We start from the raw sequence: 23,244 nt of genomic DNA on the forward strand, positions 1-23,244 counted from the left end.
TTAATCACGGCCATTAATTGCCGTCCCGCGGGCGCTGTCAGGGCCGTGCCCGGCGCTGCCCCCTCCCCACGCGGCCCCCCGGTGTCAGTCCCGCTGCATGTCCCCCTGCCCTGCCCTCCCGGCCCTCCCGGCCCGTTTTTACAGCCAATTCCGCGGTTTCACGTGTTGTTTTTGTAACTCCGCGCGGGCCGCGGGCGCGCTCGGGGCTGCCCGTCGGCGCCTGCGGCTGTTGTGTCCCCGCGGTTCTGAGCGCATTAAAGATCTGTGTTTGTGGCTCCCGCTGCTGCCCGGACTCGTTTGTTGGGGGGGCCCCGCGGGCACCGGCACCGGCACCGGCACCGGCACCGGCACCGGCACCGGCTCCGCGCCGGCCGGAAGCGGCCGCTGCGCCATGACGCCACTTCCGCCATGCGGCGGGGCATGGAGGCGGAAGTGACGGCGGCGGCGGCGGCGGGTGAGTGAGAGCGGGGCGGGGGCCGGGCCGGGGGACCCGGGGCAGGCCGGGAGCACCCGGGATAGGCCGGGAGCACCGACAGCTCCTGCCGCCCCCCGAGGCACGAGAACTGGCCCCCCGCCTGTCCCCGCTGTCCGGGCGGTGCCGCCGGCCCCGGGAGCGCGGGCCCAGGTGCAGCCACAGGGCCGGGCCGGTGGGACCCGCGGCCGTCGGCGCCTCCAGCAGCGCCTGGCCCAGCCCCGGGTGCTGCCCCGGCCCCGGTTACTGCCCCAGCCCTGATCACTGCCCCAGCCCCGATTACTGTCCCGGCCTCGGGTGCTGCCCCGGCCCCGGTTACTGCCCCAGCCCCGGTTACTGCCCCGGCCTTGGGTGCTGCCCCGGCCCCGGTTACTGCTCTGGTTACTGCCCCAGTCCGCGTGCTGCTCCTGCCCCGGTTACTGCCCCAGCCCCGGTTACTGCCCCAGTTACTGCCCCAGCCCCGGTGGCTGTCCCTGTCCCGGTTACTGCCCCAGCCCCGGTTACTGCCCCAGTTGCTGCCCCAGTCCCGGTTGCTGCCCCTGTCCCGGTTACTGCCCCAGCCCCGGTTACTGCCCCAGTTACTGCCCCAGCCCCGAGTGCTGCCCCAGCATCTGTGACTGCCCCAGCCCCGGTGGATGCCCCGCTGGGCCGGGAGTGTTTCCAGGTCCAGAATTGCCCCCAAACCGCGGTGGGAAGCCCGGGACAGAATTCGCTCCCGTTCTCAGAGCGCAGGAGCCGCCCGGGTCGCTCCGGTTGCCCCGCGGATCCCGAGCCTGGGGCTGTGCTCGGGTCACTCAAATAGGAGAGACCCCCGATCTCTGCAGGGCTTGGAACTCAGAGGGTTAAACTCACAGGGTTAAACTGCCGGCCCTCAGCAGCCCACGAGCCTGCTCTGCGGAAAGGAAAGTGCTGTGGTGTGTTCAACTCTGACCTCATTTCCAGCCTGTTTTTCCCCTTATTTTGTAAGGCAGGAGCCTCCAAGCCTAACTTGCCTCTCCCAGGCACTCAGCAATAGGACAAGGGGGCACGATGGGCTCAAGCTCTGCCAGGGGAAATTGAAGTTGGAGAGCAGAAAGAAATTCTTTGCAGAGAGAGTGCTCAGGCATTGGAATGGGCTGCCCAGAGAGGGGGTGGATTCCCCATCCCTGGAGGTTTTTCAACTGAGCTTGGCCATGGCACTGAGTGCCATGATCTGGTAAAGGGACTGGAGTTGGACCAAGGGTTGGACTTGATGATCTCAGAGGTCTTTTCCAACCCAACTGAGAAGAGAAGAGCAACGAGGCTGGAGAAGGGACTGGAGCACAAGTGCTGTGGGGAGAGGCTGAGGGAGCTGGGGGTGTTCAGCCTGGAGAAGAGGAGGCTCAGAGGTGACCTCAGCACTGTCTGGAACTGCCTGAAGGGAAGTTCTGGCCAGGTGGGGGTTGGTCTCTTCTCCCAGGCACTCAGCAATAGGACAAGGGGGCATGATGGGCTGAAACTCTGACAGGGGAAATTGAAGTTGGAGATGAGAAAGAAATTCTTTGCAGAGAGAGTGCTCAGGCATTGGAATGGGCTGCCCAGAGAGGGGGTGGATTCCCCATCCCTGGAGGTTTTTAAAGTGAGATTGGCCGTGGCACTGAGTGAGAATCCACATGTTGATCCAACTCTGTGCCCTGGGCTGGTGATCACAGTGGGGTTGGATCAAGGGTTGGATTGATGACCTCAGAGGTCTTTTCCATCACAATCCATTCCATGACTCTATAAGTGCAGGGAGCAGGGGGTGGCCTGGCCTGCAGGGAGGGGCAGGAACCAGCCCCCAGCACTGGGCAGAGCTGGGCCCTGCTGGAGGGGCTGCCCTGGGGGCTCCCTGGGGCTGGAATGGCCTGGAGTGACCTTTGCTCTGTGTGAGACAGAAAAACTAAAATCCCATTTCTTGGAGGACAGAAGGGGTTTGTCTCAGAGGTGGCTGACAGGTGGCAGGGGAAGGCTGTTGTTTCGTGGAATCACAGACTGGTTTGCGCTGGGAGGGACCTTAAAGCCCATCCAGTGCCACCCGCTGTCATGGGCAGGGACACCTCCCACCAGCCCAGGGTGCTCCCAGCCCTGTCCAACCTGGCCTTGGACACTCCTTGAAGGAGCAGTTTTGTGCTGCCATAAACCCCTCCAGGCTGTGCAGGAAGGGCCCAGTGGGCAGCACAGGTTGTGACCTGTGGGACAAGTGCCCCACTTTAAAATGGCCTTTCTGTTGTCTTTTTATAATAAACCCACATGAAATGACCACAGCCTTTTCCAGGGGGGTTCCATGCATGGAGATCTCCCCAGAATCCCTCTTTTTTGGTCTCTGGCAGTGGGGCAGGTCACTGTGCTTCTGAGGCAAGAGGGGAGGCCCCTGGGCAAGGTGGGGCTGTCCCTGGGACAGGTTGGGGTGTCCCTGGATGAGGTGGGAGGTCTCTGTGAGAGATGGAAGGTCTCTGGGAGAGTTGGGGGTGTTCCTGGGTGATGTGGGGGTATCCCTGGGAGAGGCTGAGTGTCCCTGGATGAGGTAGGAGGTCTCTGGTAGAGACAGAAGGTCTCTGGGTGAGGTGGGGGTGTCTCTGAGTGAGGTGGGAGATCTCTGGGAGAGATGAAAGGTCTCTGGATGCAGTGGGGGTGTCCCTGGATGAGGTGGGAGGTCTCTGTGAGAGATGGAAGGTCTCTGGGTGAGGTGGGAGGTCTCTGGGTGAGGTGTGGGTGTCTCTGGGTGAGGTGGGGGTGCCTCTGGGTGAGGTGGGAGGTCTCTGGGAGAGGTGGGGTTGTCCCTGGATGAGGTGGGGGTGTCCCTGGGAGAGGCTGAGTGTCCCTGGATGAAGTGGAAGGTCTCTGGGTGAGGTGGGGGTGTCTGGCTGAGGTGGGAGATCTCTGGTAGAGATGGAAGGTCTCTGAGTGGGGTGGGGGTGTCTCTGGGTGAGGTGGGAGGTCTCTGGGAGAGATGGAAGATCTCTGGGAGAGATGGAAGGTCTCTGGGTGAGGTGGGGGTGTCCCTGGGTGAGGTGGGAGGTCTCTGGGTGAGGTGGGAGATCTCTGGGAGAGATGGAAGATCTCTGGGTGAGGTGGGAGGTCCCTGGATGAGGTGGGAGGTCTCTGGGTGAGGTGGGGATGTCTCTGACGTGGGAGGTTCAAACACTTCACTGGCTGCTACCCTGGGATTGTCACAAGGGGTCTGCAGCAGCCAGTGAGGGCGAGTGGCTTGGATCCAGCAGAGCTGCTGAGCCCTGGGATGGGACCTGGCTGCCGTTTCTGCAGCTCAGTTGTTATTACTGGCCTGACCTATAATCAGTTCCACACAGTTTTCATGCTGTTCTTCATCTCAGGGTTTTGGTCTCATGGAAGAAACACTGGGTCATGTTTTCCTCTTCCCTAAACTGAGTTTCTGTATTTGAAACCCTGACTGTAGTGAAAACTGCCCTGGAGCAGAGGAGTTTTCTCCCACAAATGCCAAATATCTCCCATTCCAAGGTGGTTGTGCTCTGGGGAGTTGCTGGTTCCCTTGCTGTGGGTGCTCTGTGGCACGTGCTGTGTCTGCACCCAGGTGTCGCTTCAGAAGGACTGAAGCTTTGAAGAGACCTGTGTTAACAGAGGTTGAACAGCAAGAGTGAGGGCAGGGGAAAGGACAGCTCCAGCAGAACCACAGCATTCCTGAGTGGTTTGGATTGGAAGGGACCTTTGAGCTCTTCTCATTCTATCCCTGCCATGGGCAGGGTCACCTTCCACTATCCCAGGTTGCTCCAAGCCCTGTCCAGCCTGACCTGGGACACTTCCAGGGATGGAGCAGCTGCAGCTTCTCTGCCCAACCTGTGCCAGGGCCTCATCTGCCCCCTTGGTGGGGTTTGAGTCCTTACAAAGGGACATGACAGGAGCAGAGGTGCCCCAGAGTCAGACGGTGCAGGTGACCCAGCAAAGCAGTAAACTCAAGTGCAGGGAGCAGCCTGAGTGTCTTTGGGAAGGCAAAGCTCCTATGGGGGGAATCTTACATGTTGTTTGCTCTTGTCTGGACCCTGATGTAGGTGGGAGTGCAGGAAAGGAAACACATGAGCCAAGACTGAGTGTCACAGGAGGTGACTGGCTGTGGAGTTTGCTGCAGTGCCACACATGGGGTCAAAGCCCAGCAATCTACTTGTGGAAAACAGCTGTGATGGGAATAGGACATCTTATTCAGAGCAAATCTTGACTGTTTTGTCATTACTGATTGCAGCTTGGGGCTTACAGCACTTTCTGGTTGAGGGGAAGGGAACCTGTAAGGTGCTTAAAACAAGCAAACAAACAGAACAAAACCAGCCAAATGCCGTGTTTATATTCCTGAAATGGCCAGTCACGACCTGGTTTCATCCTTCTGTGAAAGATACAAACCTGCTGAACATCAAATCCAAGTTAGGATATATTGCTAGAAGTTTTCCAGGAAGAACTGCTGCCTGGTGACATTACAAATGCTGTGACTGGTGTTTTGTGGGTGGAAAATGAGTTAAACCTTCCATCACTCTGATCCTTAAATGGTTTCTGTCACCAGCTTTCATCCACCTGACTCTGTGTGGTTCCCTGTGCTTGTCAGGTGGTTCTGTCTGGCTGATAATGATGGTTTGTCCCTTGGGTTTAGCTGCACAAATGTCACAGGTTTGGTTCAGGTCAGATCTGTAAATCTCTGCTGTGGCTTCAGGAGAAGGGGTTGGTCAGTGTCCCATAAAGGTGAGTAAAGCTGTGTTTGTCCTGAGTGTGGTGGTGTTACTGGGGGGCAGGAAAGGGTGTTTGTTCCCCTCACCTGTGCTCAGGGTGTGTTCCTAGCCCATCCCATGGCTGGGATAAGCAGCCTTTGGGGGAGGCTGGAGCCCTGTCTGAGATGCAGATCCTGGCTGTGCTCCTTTGGTTCAGTCCAGATCTGTCTCGTGCTTTCTAATTATTTCCTTTTCTACAAAGTCTTTCTCCCATGCCCAGACAGGGAGCCTGTGCTGGCTGTGAGATCTCCTGCCTGTGGTGTGTGTTCAGCTGCAGCAGCACAGGGTTCTGTCTCTGCCTGTCCCTTGCCAGTTGTCTGCATGTGTTGGAATCATAGAATAGAATCACAGAATGGATTGGGTTGGAAAAGCCCTCTGAGATCATCAAGTCCAACCCTTGATCCAACCCCACTGTGATCACCAGCCCAGGGCACTCCTGGTGATCACAGTGGGGTTGGATCAAGATGTGGTGGATTCTCACTCAGTGCACATCCATAGAATCACAGAATGGATTGGGTTGGAAAAGACCTCCGAGATCATCAAGTCCAACCCTTGGTCCAACTCCAGTCCCTTTACCAGATCATGGCACTCAGTGCCACGGCCAAGCTCAGTTGAAAAACCTCCAGGGATGGGGAATCCACCCCCTCTCTGGGCAGCCCATTCCAATCCCTGAGCACTCTCTCTGCAAAGAATTTCTTTCTGATCTCCAACTTCAATTTCCCCTGGCAGAGCTTGAGCCCATCGTGCCCCCTTGTCCTATTGCTGAGTGCCTGGGAGAAGAGACCAACCCCCACCTGGCCACAACTTCCCTTCAGGGAGTTCCAGACAGTGCTGAGGTCACCTCTGAGCCTCCTCTTCTCCAGGCTAAACACCCCCAGCTCCCTCAGCCTCTCCCCACAGCACTTGTGCTCCAGTCCCTTCTCCAGCCTCGTTGCTCTTCTCTGGCCCCGCTCCAGCCCCTCAATCTCTTGCCTGAACTGAGGGGCCCAGAACTGAACACAACACTCAAGGTGTGGCCTCCCCAAGACAGAGTCCAGGGGAAGGGTCACTGCCCTGGGCCTGCTGGCCACACTAGTTTGGATCCAGGCCAGGATCCCATTGGCTCACTTTAAAAACCTCCAGGGATGGGGAATCCACCCCCTCTCTGGGCAGCCTATTCCAATGCCTGATTACTCCCTCTGGAAAGAATTTGTTTCTGTTCAACTTCCCAGGGCATTATTTTGTGTCCTTTTTCAGCAGGAGACAAAATGTCGGCTGCGGGAGGACAGTAAAACCATCTCAAATGCACACTCTCATTTTCTGCTTGTCTTCAATTAAACTGATTACCAGACTCTTTTCTTGCTCAGAGCCCAGGCCATTTCACGTCCTGCCAGCAAGCACTTTGGCAGCAGCGGGCACTGGGATTTCCTGCATTGTTTGAGTCTCTGCCACTGACCTCTCTGGTCCTTGTTCTGGCACTGCCTCTGCTCTGGGAGGGGTGCAAAGGGCATTACTGAAACTGTGAAAGAAAAGAGACAGAATTGCTTTAAAGGCATTGAGGGCTCTTTGTGCTCGGTGGCTCTCGGGGTCATTGCTGCGAAAGGAGGGGAATTGCTGGGGTTTTAGGATAATTACTGCTTTTTTATTGTTCTCATCCCGCTCTAGATGACAGTGGTGTGATTTGTACTGAGTTATAAAAATAGGCCTTCCGTGTAGCATTAAGCTGGTGTTCCTTTTGGATTGAGTGGGGAGAAGCCTGCTTTGGTTCCTCTTGGGAAGTCTCACAGGTGCGGGCAGCGCTCAGCTGTGCTTTCCCAGCTCCGTACTGGGAGCTGTGGAGGGCTCTGCTGGAGAGGCCAGCAGGGTTCTGCTGGAGCCCTGTTGCAGCCTGTGCTGTGGGCAGTGGTTTTGGGAAGCTGCACCTCTCTGTGCTGCTGGGACAGTCTCACCAGAGGGACACCCAGAGGGAGGGGAGCCATCAGCCTCATCACACGGAGGGCACAGAACCCTCTCCTGCCTCCGCCTCCGTCTCTGCGGCCGCGGTGGCTCTGCAGCGGTAAATCATTTGCTCAGCCTCTGCCTGGAGCCTTGTACCTTGAACCTGCTGAAGGGCTGGTGCAGTGACAGAGCAGTGCTCAGCTCTGCAAAGGCTGATGGCACAGCTCTGTGTTCTACCCCTTTCCACCTGGAGCCTTCCTACCCCTATTGGGTGCCTGTGCTCTGTAAACAGCCTCCTGAAGGTGTCCCTGGTGTGGCTGGTAGGCTGATGAGAAGGGCAGATCTTTGGAATAAGATACAACTTTTGCATTATTGATTCATTTGCATGGTATTGTGCAGGTTGGATTAAATTATCTGGAGGGTGATCCTGTACCTGATGTCATGGAATAAATGCTGGAGTGCTCGGGTTGGAATAAAGGCTTTGTTACTCAGCCTTGTATGTCCAGCAGGCTCTGAGGTTTGGTAAAGTGGTGCCAGAAGGTACCAAGCTTCCCACTGGTCCTGTACCTCAACCCCTGCCTTGCTGTAGGTCTGTTCTCCCAGGGATTTGTACCCAGAAGAGAAGAAGCCTCTGGTGGGACAGGGGCAGCCTGGGCAGCCACTGCTGCCTGAAGGAGCTTGGCCTCCCCAGGGTGACTCATCTTGTGTTTCACTGCTGTAAATGAACTTGGGCACGAAACATGATATGCAACAAGCCCAGTTCCTGTTGGAGTTGAAAGCACAGGCTTTCTGAGCTGTGTTAGTGCTGAGTTTAAGCTCTTTTCTGATGGGGAAGTCAAAGGCTCCAGTGGACAATCCAGGCATGTGACTGATGGGACACAGTCATGGAAAATTGGCTCAGTCGTCGTGTTTATTTGCTCTGATACAACTTTTCATAACACTGTCATGCAGCTTTTTCCAAGCCCACTGGAATGTGTTATTCTTTATTTCTTCCCTTCTGCTGCTTTTTGAGGAAGAACTGTCAGGGAATCTCTGTATAACATTGATTTTTATTGTTGTGGGTAATGTGATACAGCCCTGTCTAATCAAGTAGAGCTCTTGTCTTACCCTTTTTATAGCAAATTAGCACAGAACCCCTCTGTTTCTTGTAGCTGTAGCTCAAGATTATGATTTATAGGAGGAGAAACTAAAATAGCAGTTGTTAGCTCTTCCAGTCAGATGAAATCAAATTTACCTGACTTTAGTTTCAATTCCTGCCTTGTTTTTTCTCCGGGGAGGGAAGTCATCACTCTCTTGCCTTCTTCAGGGCTGGGTTGCTAAACTTCCCCAGTGGTTTCCCATCTGAGAAGGTGCTGAATAGCTTTGGTTTGTTGCTATACATGCTGTGCTTGTTTCTCTCTCCTGGAGCAGCTCAGTGCACAGTACAGTAGGGAACAGCCTGATGTTGGGATATAAAGGTCACAAGTGTTTCCTTTCACCTCCCCAGCCGGGAGTCGGGCTGACATGCACAGGGGGTGGCAAGAAGTCTTTGCAGCAGAAAGAGCTTTTGGGGTGTTTTTCTTGAGGGAGACCTGCAGAATCTTTTCTGCGTGGGGTCTGTGGCCGCTTTGTCTGGCTCTGGCACAGCAGATTCCCTCCTCCTCCGAAGAATTAGTGCTATTCCTGCATCCCACAGTCTCTGCCCATGGCTCCGTGTGAGAGACCTCCAGCACCAACAGCTCTGTGACAATACACCACTTTGCTCACCTCCCACTAAGAGAATATCAGGTAGTAGCAAAACATTTTGGGTTTTTTTAATCTATTCCAAAAGGTATTTTAACTTCTCTCTCCGCTGTTGCAGGCGAAGGAGGAGAAGGGTGTTGGGATACCCATGAATGAGCTGTGATGGAGAACAAAGACTCGGAAGCTGAGATCCACCCTCTGAAGACTGAGGATGTGAAAGCTCAGGAGAACCACGAGAACCTGGTGGAGAGGAGGATTATCAGCAAGCAATCGGCGGGGCTGTCGCGGCTGTCCCGGTGGCGCACGGCCGCCTTCTTCATCTCCTTGTTCCTCTGCCTGGTCATCGTGTTTGCCTTCTCCTTCATCATTCCCTGCCCAGAGAGGCCAGTGTCGGCAAGAACGTGGTTCCAAAACTACAACAATGCAGGTGAGCTTGTTGTAGCACCATAAATACCTACCAAGAGTCCTTTCCCTTTCTGTGCCACTAGTTTGGGTTGTGCTCCTCCACCTGAGCACAACGTGGAGCCAGACCTGCAGCAGTGCTGCCCCTGGGAGCCTGAGCTGTGAATACCTGACCTGGATAAGCAATGGCCCATCATAATTGGAGTGGCCTTCCAGGAGGTCTTTACAGGATATAGTGTTGAAATTAGATGCTGCTCTGAAGCACTAACAAGGTTAGCAGGCTGGCCTCATTTGTTAAAAAAATGGGGAAGGGTATCTGGGAATGAACCTCTGCTGAAATTTGCTCTGTAAAATTTTCCCTTGAAGTTTGAGCTGAGATTGGAGAAAGGCATTTTTTCCTCTATCACTGACTTTCTCCCTTTTCCCCATGACCAACAGGAAGAGGAGGAGAATTCCATCTTGTTGTTTTTATAAATTGCTTTGTAGTTGCTCTAGCTATTTTTATTCTAGTTGCTTTGGTTGGCTCTTCATTCTGGGTCGTGCTCCCCAGGGCTGGGAGAGCTTTCCTTTAATCTTGAGTGCAGTGGGTGTGTGCTGGATGTGCTGTAGATGCAGAGATAGTGCTCACAGCAGGGCCTGAGCTGTGTGTGGTACTGCAGCTATCCCAGTTCTGCTGCTCTGAGCTCAAGAAGGCTGCTTTTAGCTGAGAGGAAGATGGAATTTCTGGCTTTTCTGGGGTTTGGGTGGGGGTTTTTTATAATTTGAGAATAGCAAGGCCACACTAAGACCAGAGTTGTTCATAGTTCAGTGAAGTTCAAATTCTGGCTGCTTGGCTATAAAAACAGACAAATCCACTGGGGGATAGCAAATTTAAACAATCCTTTGGCACTGACTTCCTGTCCTTGGTGCTTGTGTACATGGCTTTTTTAATAGAAATGCCCATTTGTCCTAATGTTACACTGCCTGAGATGGAGGCAGTGAGTGGGCCTGTAGGAATTTGTGTTTTGCTCCAGCCAGCTCTGCTGTGGGCTTAGGAAATCTTCACCACAGCCTGGCTTGTGGTCTCTTACAGTGGCCTACCCCTTCCTCGCTTTAGAAGATGTGAACCAAGACAAAGTGCAAGATGTGCTCTTTGCTTTCAAAGCCAGCAACGGCAGCAGCAGCTTCAACAGGTCCTGCCTGGATGAAGGTACCTGATTCAGGGACAGAAAGACTTGGAGGGGGGGCTGTCCTTTCTCTTTTAGTTCTGATTATTGAGGGACTGGGAGAGAGAACTGTGTGAGGGGAGGAGGTGGGTGAGTCCCAGCACCAGAGCACTGCGGGGCAGCAAAGGTGGTGCAGGCAGAGCTCCCTCTGACATCTCTTCTCCTCAGGGCTGCCTTCTCCCTGTGCCTTCATCGCTGCTGTGTCTGGCACGAATGGCAGGGTGCTCTGGGAGAGTCCTGCAGCCGAGGAGGTGGCGTGGATGGAGTGTGGCATCCAGCAGCTCGGCGGGGCGGGCGCCCCGGGGTGCCTGGTGGTGGGGACACCGGTGTCCCTGACAGCTCTTGACCTGCAGACAGGTGAGTGTGGGCAGGGTCCTGCTGCCACCCAGGGGCAGGGCCACAGCAGTGTGACGTGACTCACTGGTACATGAACAGCGGGCACTGGGTGCTTGTTTGTTGAGGAGCTCTCTCAGCCTCTCTGTGCCAAAGGCCGGGCTCTGTGCTGGGGCTTGTGCCAGCCAGTGTTTTGTAAGACCAGCCTTCCAACAGCTTTATAAACAGGAGGAGCTGTGAGTGTTGCTTTATGCTCCCAGGGGCTGGACACACACCTGCACCTGCAGTGATTCCCAGTTATTTGTGGCTGTGTGCCAGAATCACCTGCAGTGGGAAAAGGAGTGGGAGTTCTAGGGATTTATGATTTTAGTCATCAAGGAGAACACTTAGATAAGTACTTGCCAATCTGCTTCAGTAGTCCAAGATTTTGCCTGGTTCCTCTGGAAAGGTTTCTTCCTTTCTGAACCTAGAGATGGAGAAATTCATCATCATCTTGCCTAACATGGAGTGGGGATAAGGATTTCCTGTACTGCTCTAGGAACAGTGATCATCTTGCTGATGAAGCCTAAAATACATTTCCATTTTGGGCTGACTGTTTCAAAGGTCTAAACAATGTATGTTCTCCCTAGAATGCCATCCTCTTTATCTGGTATTGAATCCCTCACACCCTTTCTTCAAAAAATTGTGAGAGAGAAATAGCAGGAGGTACAACTAAAGACTCTGAGGAAAATCTAGTGTAGCTCTTAATTTCCAGTGTAGATGGAAGTGTAGATACACACAGCTAGAAAGTGGAGATACCTTATCACCATGTCTCTCATGTGTAGGCTTTAGCACAGGTTATTTTTAGACTATTAATGAAGTAGTTGCTGTCAGGTCAAAGTGTAGGAAGTTGGTTGCTGAGCCAAAGGAGTGTAACTAAAGACAGCCATAAAGAAGCAGTGCAGGGCCAGGCTAAGCTACAGGTCACAGCAATACAGTAAAGAAAACATTCCATGGGTAACTTCAAAGCAAGCAAGAAAAAACTGCTTCAGATAGAGAAGTGAATAACCCAGAAGTTCACTTATGTGGTGCCTTTTTGCTGTTAAGTAGATTAAAAACGGTATCTGAGAGTAGTTGACTTTTATTGAGGGTTAGGAGGGCAGAGCAGAATAAAATGTATTTAAATAGGCTAAATGTATTCAAAGAGGCAAAGTCTGACTTACATCACAGTGTGCTAAAAACAGTAGCCAGCACAATCTTTAGCTGTTAATGATTCATCATCATGGAGGATTTGGTGAGATTCCAGGGCTCTCAGGCTGTCTAGCCCCTGCCTGTAGGAAGATTGAAGGAGAGATAGGCAGATTATCATCTGAAAGTGTCTGGTGTGGTTTTGATCTTTAAATGCTGATAAAGTTGGTGTTTTTCTATCAATGCAAGTTGGGTTAAGTCTTGCTTTCTTCATTGCCAGAAGAAGTGACCTGAGCAAACAAGGAGGGAAGTGTGGGAGTGCATGCTGCTGTTTGTGTGGGACATCCAACATTCCTGCATGTTTATCTTACCAGCAAACTGGGACACAAGAGCTTAAGATTAACTCTTCCAGGTCAAAGCAAACATAGCTGTGTATTCCAGCTCTGCCAGGGCCAGGAGCAGAGTCTTGAGGAAGAGGACAGGAGCGAGTGTTTTGTTACACCTTCTCTCTTCACCTGCTCCTTCAGCAGCCTGTGGGTAGCTCTGGTGTCCTGAGGGATGTGGCTGAAAGGGCACCACGATGATCAGATGGATGGAATTGCTTCTGTGTGAGAAATCAGTAAATAAACCAGAACTCCAACCCAGAGAATGTCTGTCAGGGAGAAAAGTCTGTGTGTGTCCTCTGGATGCTTGAAGGGAGAGCTGAACTCAGTCAGCTAAGTTCTCATTTTATTATTCCTTCCAGACCAAAAAAAAACCCCAACCCTTTCACCCAGGTTAGATTTGCAGTCTGGGCACTTACCTAATTTCCATCTTGGCTCCTCTTGCTGTGCCTGTGCTGTGACCCCGAGCTCTGAGGAAGCACCATGGCACTCTGGATGTCACACAGGGTAGTGCCATCTCCTGTTGATGGAGCAGGAGGGGGCTGGTGTCACAGTTCCTGCTCACTGGGAGTTGGGCCAGAGCATGGAAAGCTTCTCAAGTGCTTGGGGCTGAATCTGTCTCACTGTTACCCATTTCTGTTCAGTCAGGCTGCTCTTTTAAGATGCTTTCTCACAAACTACAGCAGCTGTCTGACCAGCAAAGGTTAGACCCTCGTGCACTGGCAAGTGAATTTCATCAGTCTGGTCTTACTTTAGTACCTTTGGACTGTGCTGAAGCCGAGATGTGGTAATTTAAACCTTCACCTCCCTCCTTCCTCTGCCTGCTTATTGTCTTTGAGGACAAAATTCTTTGCCTTCCCATGATTTTCTAGGGAAACTCAGAAATCTGCTCTCTTCTGCTTCACATCTGTTGCCATAGTAACAAATCCAAGTGTTGCAGTAAAAGCTTTGGAGGAATCCTACTGGAAATACAGCCTGCCTTAAATTACTGCAGACAGCATCAGGTAGTAATTCCTTGGCCTTCAGTCCCACTGCCTTCCTGTCAAAGTGCAGATGATTACTTTGCATTCCTGAAATGGTAATTGCTGTGTGTGGTGTGTGGAAAGGGGAGGGTAAGCATTTCCTCTCTGAGCACTTTGTAAGACACTGCAGCATTCCTTAAAATCCCCCAGCAGTGTTTTCCCCACCAGATTCCATTCCAAATTCCACTGGGCAGTGCCTGGGAAGTGGCCAGCAGCCTTGGACAGAGTATGGAGTAGAGTCACTCACCTGCTCTGGGGCTGTTGAAGAGAAACCCACTGCCCTACCCCCATTTTTTAAAAAAACAAAACTTTGCTGCCTCAGTTTACAAACAACTTTGTGTTCTTCAGACAAAGGAGAGGTGGGATGTGGCCTGAGATGGGGCTGGTCATGTCAGAATGCAACTTCTGCAGAGGGAAGTTGCAGCAAAGAAGGTTTTGCCAGGAGGAGCTGCCACACTGTGGTCAGAATTCAGGTACCTTGTGGTCTCAGGATGTCTGTGCATATTCAGGTGCAGAGAGCAGGGATTTGGGTCACAGCAGGGGATCCTCCGTGCCATGAACGTGCTGAGGAGCTTGTTAACCACAGGCACAAGGAAAGCAAGCTGTCCTTGTGCCAGGCTGTTTGGGTGCATTCCTGCAGGCAGCTGGGATTGCTTTCCAGTGTGTAAGATGAATTTTTGGGTACTGGGGTTCACTGGGAATGCAGAAGTGCAAGGAATTACCCCAATATGATCATAACGTGGCTGGTTTGTGGTGCTGGTGGGCTGGAACAAGAGCATCAAAAGCCTTTCAACCTGAAGCGCCTTTTAGTGACTGTTTCAACTAACTGTCTTCCAGGGGAAGTTCAGTGGAGACAGTCCAGTGACTTAGGGGCTAATTACACTGTGCTGACCCCTGTGTCAGAGATTCCAGACGTGGATGGTGATGGAGTTCAGGACCTGATAATCTTTATTGCCACAGGAGACAAGGTATGTCACCCTGAAGCTCTGATAACCCCACTGGCTGGGCCACAGGGCATGGCAGGAATGCTGTTCCTTTCCACCTTGTGGTCCCACAGGAAATGTCCAGAAGCTGCCTCTGATTTCTGTGGGTTTGGGGTGGGTTCTTTCCCACCCTCCAGAGATGTACTCCCAAATCAATGCCAGTGTTTTATGGTTTAAAAAAATAAAATAAATCAAAGACCTGGCCAGGAATCCCTGCCCTTGTTCAGTCTGCTCCCCTCACTGCATGTTCCTGGGCTGCCTGTGGAGAGTCTGGGCAAGATGAGCTTGCAGTTTTCTGCTTCTCTGCTCAGAGGAGTGGAAGTGAACAAACCCTGACAGCTTTGGCTCTTAGATCAAAGCACAGCTGACAGCCCGTGCTTTTGTACCACCACTGCCCTTTTCTGATCCCTTCCCTCTCTCTGCCTGTGGTCTGCTTTGCACTGCTCTCTTCCCAGTGTCACTGTGCTGTGTAATTCTGACTTGGGTTCATTTAGTGCAAGAGCTGCTGGTGCTGTTATCTCTGTCCCAATATTGCTTTTCCCGTTTCTGAGAGGGGCAAAGTCATGTAGCTAAAACTGGTTTTATACTGAAATATTTGCATCCATGATTGAGTGGCACAGCATGGTCTGAATGCCTGGTCTTCCCTGTTCAAAGCACAAAGGTTACAGCAAGTTTGGTGGGAGCACTGGGAGCCCCATGTCCTCACACCAGAGTCACAGAATCACAGAACCACTTAGGTCAGAAAAGACCTCCAAGATCACCAAGTCCAACCTGTGCCTGATCCCCACCTTGTCGCCCAGCCCAGAGCACTGAGTGCAACATTCAGCCATTCCTTGGACACCTCCAGGGATGGGCACTCCAAACCCCCCTAGGCAGCCCCTTCCAGTGCCTGACCACCCTTTCTATGAAGAAATTCCTCCTGATGTTCAACCTGAACCTCCCCTGGCACAACTGGAGGCCGTTCCCTCTCCTCCAGTCCCTGTTCCCTGGAGCAGAGCCGGACTCCCCCCGGCTCCCCCCTCCTCTCAGGGATTGCAGAGAGCCTGAAGGTCCCACCTGAGCCTCCTTTTCTCCAGGCTGAGCCCCCCCCAGCTCCCTCAGCTGCTCCTCATCAGACCTTTCCTCAGCTCAGTTCCCTTCTGGACACTCTCCAGCCCCTCAATCTCCTCCTTGTCAGGAGGAGCCCAGAACTGGACATGGGACTCAAAGTGTGACCCGAGCAGTGCCCAGCACAGTCACTGCCCTGGTCCTGCTGGCCACACTATGGCTGGTACAAGCCAGGTGCCATTGGCCTTCTTGGCCAAAGTCCTCCATAAGAAGGTAGGGTTTTGCTGCCTGAGGCATTGTCGTTGCCAGAGTCATCAGAAATTTTATCCTCTTTGACTCCTACAGTTCTCTCCTGTTTCCTTTCCTCCATGCTTTTGCTATCCCAGTTATCTCAAGACTTTTGTTTTTTTAATCTTAGGCAGCCAAGAAATGTTTGAATGTAGCCTCTGTTCTGCAAGACTGCCTTTCGATCTGTTTTCCATTTAAGCTCTCCAGCTATCTTGGTATGAAATCCCTTCCTCCCTCTGGACTTGGCAAGCACTCTGTCAACTTAAGGGAAAGTATGTTCTTTTTTGAGAAGTCACACAAACCATAGGGAGCTTGAGTGGAGCTGTGCAGCTTGGCAAGGTCAGAAGGGAGGTTCAGAACCCAAGTGAAAGAGCTTTGCTATCAAAGGGTGAAGCTGAATGATGCTGAAAGGGCAGAGCTGTGAGCAGTCTGTGGGGAAGGGTCTGTGTGCAGGGGGTTTAGGTGGCAGCTTTTTTAGAGTCTCATGAACCCCTTCAGCACAAGCACCTCCCAGAAAACCCACCTGCTTTCAGAGTCCATCCCCTCTGGCAGCACACAGGGGGCTTGGGCACTGGGTGAGGTGGGGTGTCCTCACTCCCTGTGTGAGTACCTTGGGCTGTCCTGTCCCCAGGGCAGCCACTGCACCGGTGCCTGCCAGTAAAGGTGAAGCTGTTCTGCAAGAGCTGGTTTGTGTCTCCTCCCAGTGCAGGAGGCTGGGAACAGCTGGTGCATGTGTTGCTCTCCCTCTCCAGTTGTGTTTTCATTATCCCTTATTCACCTGCCAGACTCTTCAGATCCACTTCAGGAGCAGCAGATTCCCTTCTCTTTCCCAGAGCATCCCTTTCCAGGAAGAGGGAAGGGTTGCTGCCTGACTCAGCATCTCTGATGCTTCTCTCTTCCCTAATGTGCATTGCTCTCCCCACGCTGTGACTGTTGCCCAGACATTTGAGTCTGATCCTGATTTTAACCTTTATTCCCCTGGGTGAAATGTTTCTACTGGATTCTCTTACCCTGCACAAAGAATAGAAAGAAACCCAATCAGCTCTTTTATCCCCTTGGACTTTGTCAGCCTTAGGAGGAGTAGATTAGGGCACTTAAAACATTTAGCAGAGCTGCCATGTGAAGCCAAGTTTCCCCAGTGTCCATATGGTGCTTTATTTCTGCCTTCAGCTCCTCTCCACTGCTCAGAAGGCTTGAGTGGATCTTTGCTGTCCTTAGAGCTGGGGCTGTTGTTCAGCAGTCCTGGTCTGCAGGGAAGCTGCCTGGCAGGGGTAACAAAATATCAGGGCAAGTGGCTGTGCTTTAATTGGTTTTCAAACTTGCAAAGGTATTCGCAGCAGGGGAGTCACCAAACTCCTGCCCACTCCTCCCAAACCAAGGAGAGGCTTCCCATCTGAGCCTGTGCTGCTCCTGTTCAGCTGCTGTTCAGCATCAGTTTTAACCTTGTTGTTTTGTGTTTTTTTAATCCCTTCCCTGTGTAGATTAAGACTTTCATCTATTCAGGAAAAAGTGGCAAACAGATTGGCTCCACTGGCAGCCTGACCATGGATGGGAGTGCTCAGTACATCAGGCTGAACCTGGGCTCCTCCTCCTACTTCCTTTTCTATACAGGTACAGTTCTGCTTGGGAATTCAGTCTGACAGTGTGATTGTAACTGTGAAATCAGGATTACCAAACATTCTTTTGGCCGAGAGAGTGTTTTGCATTCTTAAAAGCTGTGTGGTGCTTTCACCTGGCCAAAGAACTGCTCAGGGCCAAGAGAAGGGGGGGCTCCTGCTTAAACTGCAGTTTGTTACGTACTGTAGTGATTTTATTTAACAAATGTCAGGCATGTAAGGATTAAGCAGTCATTTATAGCAAATGATTACTGTGGAACACTTGGATTATGAACAGATAAGATGTTAAAAGCATTCAATAGCAGGCTTGAATCTCAAAATACCACTACAACTCTATGATGTAAGCCCTAAAAATATAGTTTATCTGCCAGATCTGGAAAATCATCGAGTTCAGAGCAAGGGCAGGATAACTTATCTCTCTCATTCTTGCTTTTTATTTTTTTTACAGAAAACTCTCTCTATGCATATTCCCTGAAAGATCTGTACAGTGCAGCAACTGGGATGGAAACTAAGCTTTCCAGCCTCCAGCAAGATCCTCAGTGGGAGAGGAACATTGACCACACCACACACCGCTTATCCCTTCTCAGGTGTGAGGTTATGTCTGGGAAGCTGTTGGAGTGGAGGCTGCTGGTGTTGCTGTCAGGATGGGCTGTTGGGGCTTTGTTCTCTCCTGCCTACGTTGCTTGTGGACTAGGAGCACATCCAAAGCCCAGGAAGAGGGCTGGTGTTAGTGGGCTTGTCAGGAGGTTCACAGGAAAACAGGGAAAGCAGGTTGGGGTTTCCTATTTGCATTTACTGTGCAAGGAAAAAACCCAGAACCCCACAGTAGAACCCTACATGTTCTAGAAAGCTTAACCATTTCTCTGTCCTTGTTCAGCTCTGGAGACTTTCGCTACCTGACAAAAATTCCTGGGCAGTCACGGGACAACATCTTGATTGTGAACTCAGAGGTGGCTACTCTGATCAATGCAAAGAATCTCCAGGCTTTGTGGACCCTCAATGTGTCCCGTGCTTTGAGGTACTGTTCCCAGTGTGGGCTGGCTGTGGCATTTCCAGGGTCCCAGCAACAGCAACGTCCTGGCAGATGCTATTTTTGTTTGCCTGTGGTTGTATCTGTGTTGTGCTTACTGTGTCTGTCATATGCCCTCTGCTACCAAATGTCAGGGGCTGCTTTAGAATGGAGGAGGCCAAAGCTTGGATTCCTCGTTCTGTGCCTGCTGTGACATGGCTGAGCTCAGAGCTGGGGTGATGCCAGGCTGAGCAGCTTTGCAGCAGTTGAGTCTCTTACCAGGGCAGTTGTGGGAGGATAAAGGCTGCTTGGAAAGAGCAAGGCATGCCCAAACCCTCACTCTCCCTTCTCTTTCTCTCCCTCAGTGAGCCACTGCTTGGTTACTACAAACCTGATATTCTTGGTATTGTCCTGGAGAGTGAAATTGGACCCAACAAGAAGAAGGTTTGAAATCTCTTCCTTTTAACTCCCTTTTTCTCTGCATTTCACAGCTGAAGCCTGCATTGAGTCAAGGACAGCTGGTGGGATGTATTCCCTCTGGCTGGTTTTAGGAAGCTTTAAGCTGGGAAAGGATTTCTTTCAACAGGTTATTGAAGCCAGCTCAGGCACTTTAATTCTCTTCTCAGCAGAGGCTTCAATGACAGAACTGTGAACCCCTTGAAATAGCTGCAGACTTGTGACTTGAACGTGGCCCACCCCTCAGCTCTGTGATGCTCCACTTCAAGTATTTCCCCGTCTTCCCATCTGTCAGATACTTGTTCCCATAGACAGTGTGGGGAGGGACAGCTGGCATGACTTGTCTCTCATGGCTTGTTACATCCCTTTGTTGTGAGTTCTTTTTCTTTCTTCCCTGCCAGGTTATGATTGTTGAGAGTGGCTCTGGAGCAGTGCAGTGGGACCTGAGTCTGAACTCAGGAGCAGAGAGCCCTGGGCCAGCCACACTCTCCACTGCAGATCACCGCTCTGCCTTCCTCATCTGGGGGGACTACCAGGAGCCAGGCAACGAGACAGTGAGTTGTGCTGCTGAGGGGCTGCTGTGCTCAGACTTTGGGCCAGAATTGGGTTGATCTACCCCTTTATCCCAGCTGACATTCTCACCTGTCTGTGCCACTGACAGTGCAGCCTCCTGCACTGGGTGTGGAGTCTCTGACCAATCCAGTCTGCTGAAAGCAGCCAGACCTCTGTGATCTGATCTCTGCTGGGTCCTCACAGTGTCCATAGCAGTGTCCCTGCAAGCTGGTTGTGGTGGCACCAACAACTTTTGTCATCCTCAGCCTGGTTATGCAGAGAAAAGGAGCTTGGTGGCTCTATGAGCAAAGTCACTGGGTTCCCAGAGCCCTGCACTGTGGGTGAAGTGAGGGGCTGCTGGGCTGGTGAGGTGGAGTTGCTGCTGTTTCTCAGGGCAGCTCTGCATGCAGTGATCTCCCATGGCCATGTGAATATCCTCCCTCTGCCCCAGGCAGCCTCTGGCAGCCTCATGCTCAGCTCAGCTCTCGCAGAGCCCTCCAGGGCAGTGACAGGCAGAGTTGGTGACAGGTTGTGTCTCAGAGGGTGCTGGAGCACCAGCTGAGCTTCCTCTGCTTTCCTGCTCACTCTGCCAGCCCTGAGGTAAAAATCTGTCTCCTGCCTGCAGCAGACAGCCCAGCTATTTGCAGGAAGCTTGGGGTGAGGAGGAGAGCACTGAGCAGAAAGCAAATCCCAGCACCAGTCCTACTGACATCGGTCAGGATGAGTTGGGCTGGCATGGACAGGTGTCTGGCTGGATGAATCCAGTCAATCATGAGAATAGCTGAGCCAGGTGCTGGGGTAACATGTGGGTCCATGTCCTGATCCGTGTCTTGTTGGTTGCAGAGTTCCACAGCTCCGCTCCAGAAGCTGTACCTTTTCCATCCTTCCTACAACAATGTCCTGCTGGAGCTCCGCAATAACACAGACCAAATAATTGCATTCAGTGGTAAGTCCTCTCCTTCCAGCCCTTCAGCAGGAAGCTGCAGGAGGACACTGGTCCCTCCTGGCTTCCATGGGGGTGTAGTGCTGGGTCTGGTGGCCAGTCCAAGCACAGAGACCTTAGGCTGGGCTTTTCCCTGTGCGTTGCAGCTGCGCTGTTTGAGCGGAGCCGTCACGCCTGCTACGTGCTGCTGAGGGGCCCCCAGCCCAGCCAGGAGCCAGGGCTGGTGTCACTGATGAAGAGGAAGCTGAAGGAGGATGTCTCAGAGAGCAGAGTGATCTGGCTGAGCCAGGTGGCTGTGGACAGTGAGCAGTACATCCGGGACCGCCTCTACAGGATGCGATTCCACAGCCGGGTGTGAGCGTGCCCAGGGAGGGGGAGAGGCTGCCCGGGGCCAGGCGTCTCCAGGCTGCCTCTGCTCTGCAGCAGAGCTCTGCACAAGCCAGATCATGGATTCGAACGGGAAGCTGCCTTTGTCGACCTGCAAACCAAAGCATGGCTGGCAGGGAAGCACCCCCAGGGTCTGGGGACGCCCAGGCTGTGGGGGCAGCTGCCAGTGCATCCGTCCTCAGACCTGATGGAACTCCAGTGCTTGGCCACCACTGAAGTGTCGTCAGCTCAGGGAAGAGCTTTCCCCTCCATCCCTCTGTGCCCACAGAGCTGTGCTGACCCTGGAGTGGGTCTGGAGGAAAACACGTGCTTGCTGAGGATGCCGGAGTTGATGATTTCTGGGGTGTTTGTGTGAGAGGTGGAGCTCAGTGTGTGGTGTTAGATTTCCTTTCTGAGTCAGCTCTCCTGGCTGGAAGAGAGGAGCTTGCCTGAAGTTTGGTTTGCAATCACCCTCTCCTGCATTTGGGCCCTGCTGTGGTGAGGGTGTGTGTGCAGTGCCAGCCCCCATCATGGCTGTCTGTGGGGCTGGGGATCGGCCACCTGGGCCAGCAGAGCACAGGTTAAAGTGTTGTTCTACGTAGAAAATGGCCTTTTCTTCTAAGAACAACCACTTTTAAGAACATGCCCTACTCTGCAGTCACCAGCCTGCCTGTGTCTCTCCTCTGCTGCTTCCTTCCCAACCAAGCTGTGCAGTGTTGGTGACACCAAAAGGGAGCTGGTCTCCCACCTGATGGATGCATCAAAATTCCTCCCTGGCCTCAGTCTGATTATAGGTGATGAGAGAGCCACCCTGAGCCCAGGGGGGCTGGTCCCTGGTGGCACCAACACCACCTCTCCTGGTTTAAAGGAGCCAGAGGATCTAGGACACTTTTTTCAGAGTAGAATTGCACTTTAACCTTTCCTGGGAGCTGGGATTGCTGCTCTGAGAAAGCCTGTACCTGAGTGGCAGTGCCAGCTCCCTTCTCATTCAGCCTTGCAGCTGCTGAGGAAAGAGCCTTCTCCAAGCACTGTCCCCTCTGTCAGGAGGTGGGCAGGAGCTCCATGCTGCTTCCCTGCCCTTGGAATTGAAATTATGCTGGGTGGGGATCCTTGGGTGTCTCTCTGCCATCCTGGTATCCTGAGGGATGGGACAGGTTGCTGTGTGAAGATGACATGTTTCTCCTGGGAATTTGTGTAGCATCAGGGTGTGTTTGCCCTGCCCTGTCCTGGTGGCTGCCAGTGCAGGCTGTGGAAACCAGGTACAAAGCCTAGAAAAGGGTTTGAACGGTTTGTTCACCACTGAAAATAAAAATTAACCCTAAAAATAACCTCTCTCAAGCTCTGCAGTGCTGGAGGGGGTTTGCCAGTGCCTCCCTCCCCTGCTGAGTCTCACACTGGGGGATGCGTAGAAACACTGTAGGATGGCAAACAATGCCAGGCTGTGCAGGGTTGGGCACTGGCTCTTCCCTTCAGCTGAGTCTGAACGTGCCTCAGGGCAGCTGCTGTCACCGGGCTCACAGCACAGCCTCAGCCTTCCCAGTCTGACAGCAGAATGTCCTGGGCTGCCTGGACACACCTCCTGCTTCCAGCTGTCCCCATGGCTGCCTGAAGGACACCCTGGCTCCCTCTGCCCCGTGACCATATCCCAGGCAATTAAGGGAGCCAGTCCTGGGGCATCCAGGCTGTGCAGGAAGCCAGGGATACTCCCTGGAGAGCACTCCACAACCTTCAAAGCACTCCGGGCTTAAAATGGTGATTTTCCCTCTTCCTCTCTTCACAGTCTGTTTTCTCGGGGAGTCTGGGCATGCAGGGAGGGTCCCCTGCTGTGTCCCCCAGCTTGGGTTGTCTCTCAGCACCTGAAGGCTGGCAGCCCCACAGGTCCCCGTGCCAGCATTGCAGCCATAAGGGGCTCCAAGGGCCGAATTCAGGCTGCACTTTAGCTGGCTGGGGCAGAGCAGGAGTGTGGCTGTGGGCACTGGGCAGGGGAGCCCCAGGCTTGTGTGCTAGTCCAGCCTGAGTGTTAGATGTGGATTGTACCTGCTGAGATTCCCCTGGCAGGGCAGTATTCTCACCACACTCTCCCTCCTCTGATCCCTATCCAGCCCTGACCTTTCCCATAGGCACACTGAATGTTCCTTCAGCAGACCTGCATTTTCAGCTTTGGGGAGCTTTTCTGGCTTTTAAGTTGTCAGTATTTCCAGATACTTTGGAAATGCAGATTTCCCTGTGGCAGCTCAATTAAACGCATCAGTGCCAAACCAGCACCTTCTTAACAAAACCAGTCCTTTCTCCAGCTTTTTTTCCTGTGTAATTTTTTTTTTTGCAGTATTTCATGAATGACTTTGTGCCTTGATTCAATAACCCAGCTGGGTGGCGATTGTGTGTATCACTGTGTTCTGTGTTAGTGTGGTTTTTAACACTGAGACTGTTTGGTTTGGTTCTTTAACTTATTGCAAATTGTGCCCTACAGGACTTGCTCTAACCAGAATGGTTTCAATAAACAACCCTCTTTTGCATTGTTTGTAAATGGTGCCCTGCTTTGGTGTTACAGCAGAGGTTACACAAGATCTTGGGATTTTTGGCAGCCCTTTGGGTGACTTCTGAAGGCAGACCCCTTGGTTTTGGGAGGGATCCAGT

The 23,244-nt window shown here is 52.6% G+C and overlaps 1 protein-coding gene across 2 annotated transcripts; it reads left to right on the forward strand.

Annotated features, from left to right (window-relative positions):
- The first annotated feature begins 409 nt into the window (after positions 1-409).
- On the forward strand, positions 410-23,123 carry FAM234A (family with sequence similarity 234 member A). 2 transcript variants are annotated; one of them, XM_071571634.1, is made up of 12 exons: positions 410-454; positions 8,954-9,262; positions 10,310-10,426; positions 10,611-10,799; positions 14,185-14,315; positions 17,147-17,276; positions 17,730-17,868; positions 18,159-18,299; positions 18,656-18,734; positions 19,148-19,300; positions 20,142-20,244; positions 20,388-23,123. In XM_071571634.1, exons 2-12 carry the CDS (start codon positions 8,998-9,000, stop codon positions 20,597-20,599), a joined length of 1,659 nt encoding a protein of 552 aa, XP_071427735.1. In that variant the 5' UTR covers positions 410-454; positions 8,954-8,997; the 3' UTR covers positions 20,600-23,123. The 2 variants fall into 2 exon arrangements, with proteins under 2 accessions (XP_071427735.1, XP_071427736.1); XM_071571635.1 differs by lacking the exon at positions 410-454 and adding an exon at positions 8,590-8,880.
- The last annotated feature ends 121 nt before the right edge of the window (positions 23,124-23,244 follow it).

The sequence above is a fragment of the Pithys albifrons genome, chromosome 16, assembly GCF_047495875.1.
Source record: "Pithys albifrons albifrons isolate INPA30051 chromosome 16, PitAlb_v1, whole genome shotgun sequence".
Lineage (NCBI taxonomy): Eukaryota > Metazoa > Chordata > Aves > Passeriformes > Thamnophilidae > Pithys > Pithys albifrons.

Bases quoted from the DNA above. Each gene is read 5' to 3' on its own strand.
- FAM234A (XM_071571634.1), top strand. From the start codon at position 8,998: ATGGAGAACAAAGACTCGGAAGCTGAGATCCACCCTCTGAAGACTGAG. The intron at 17,869-18,158 runs GTGTGAGGTTAT...GTCCTTGTTCAG, and splicing joins CACCGCTTATCCCTTCTCAG to CTCTGGAGACTTTCGCTACC. The intron at 19,301-20,141 runs GTGAGTTGTGCT...TGTTGGTTGCAG, and splicing joins AGGAGCCAGGCAACGAGACA to AGTTCCACAGCTCCGCTCCA.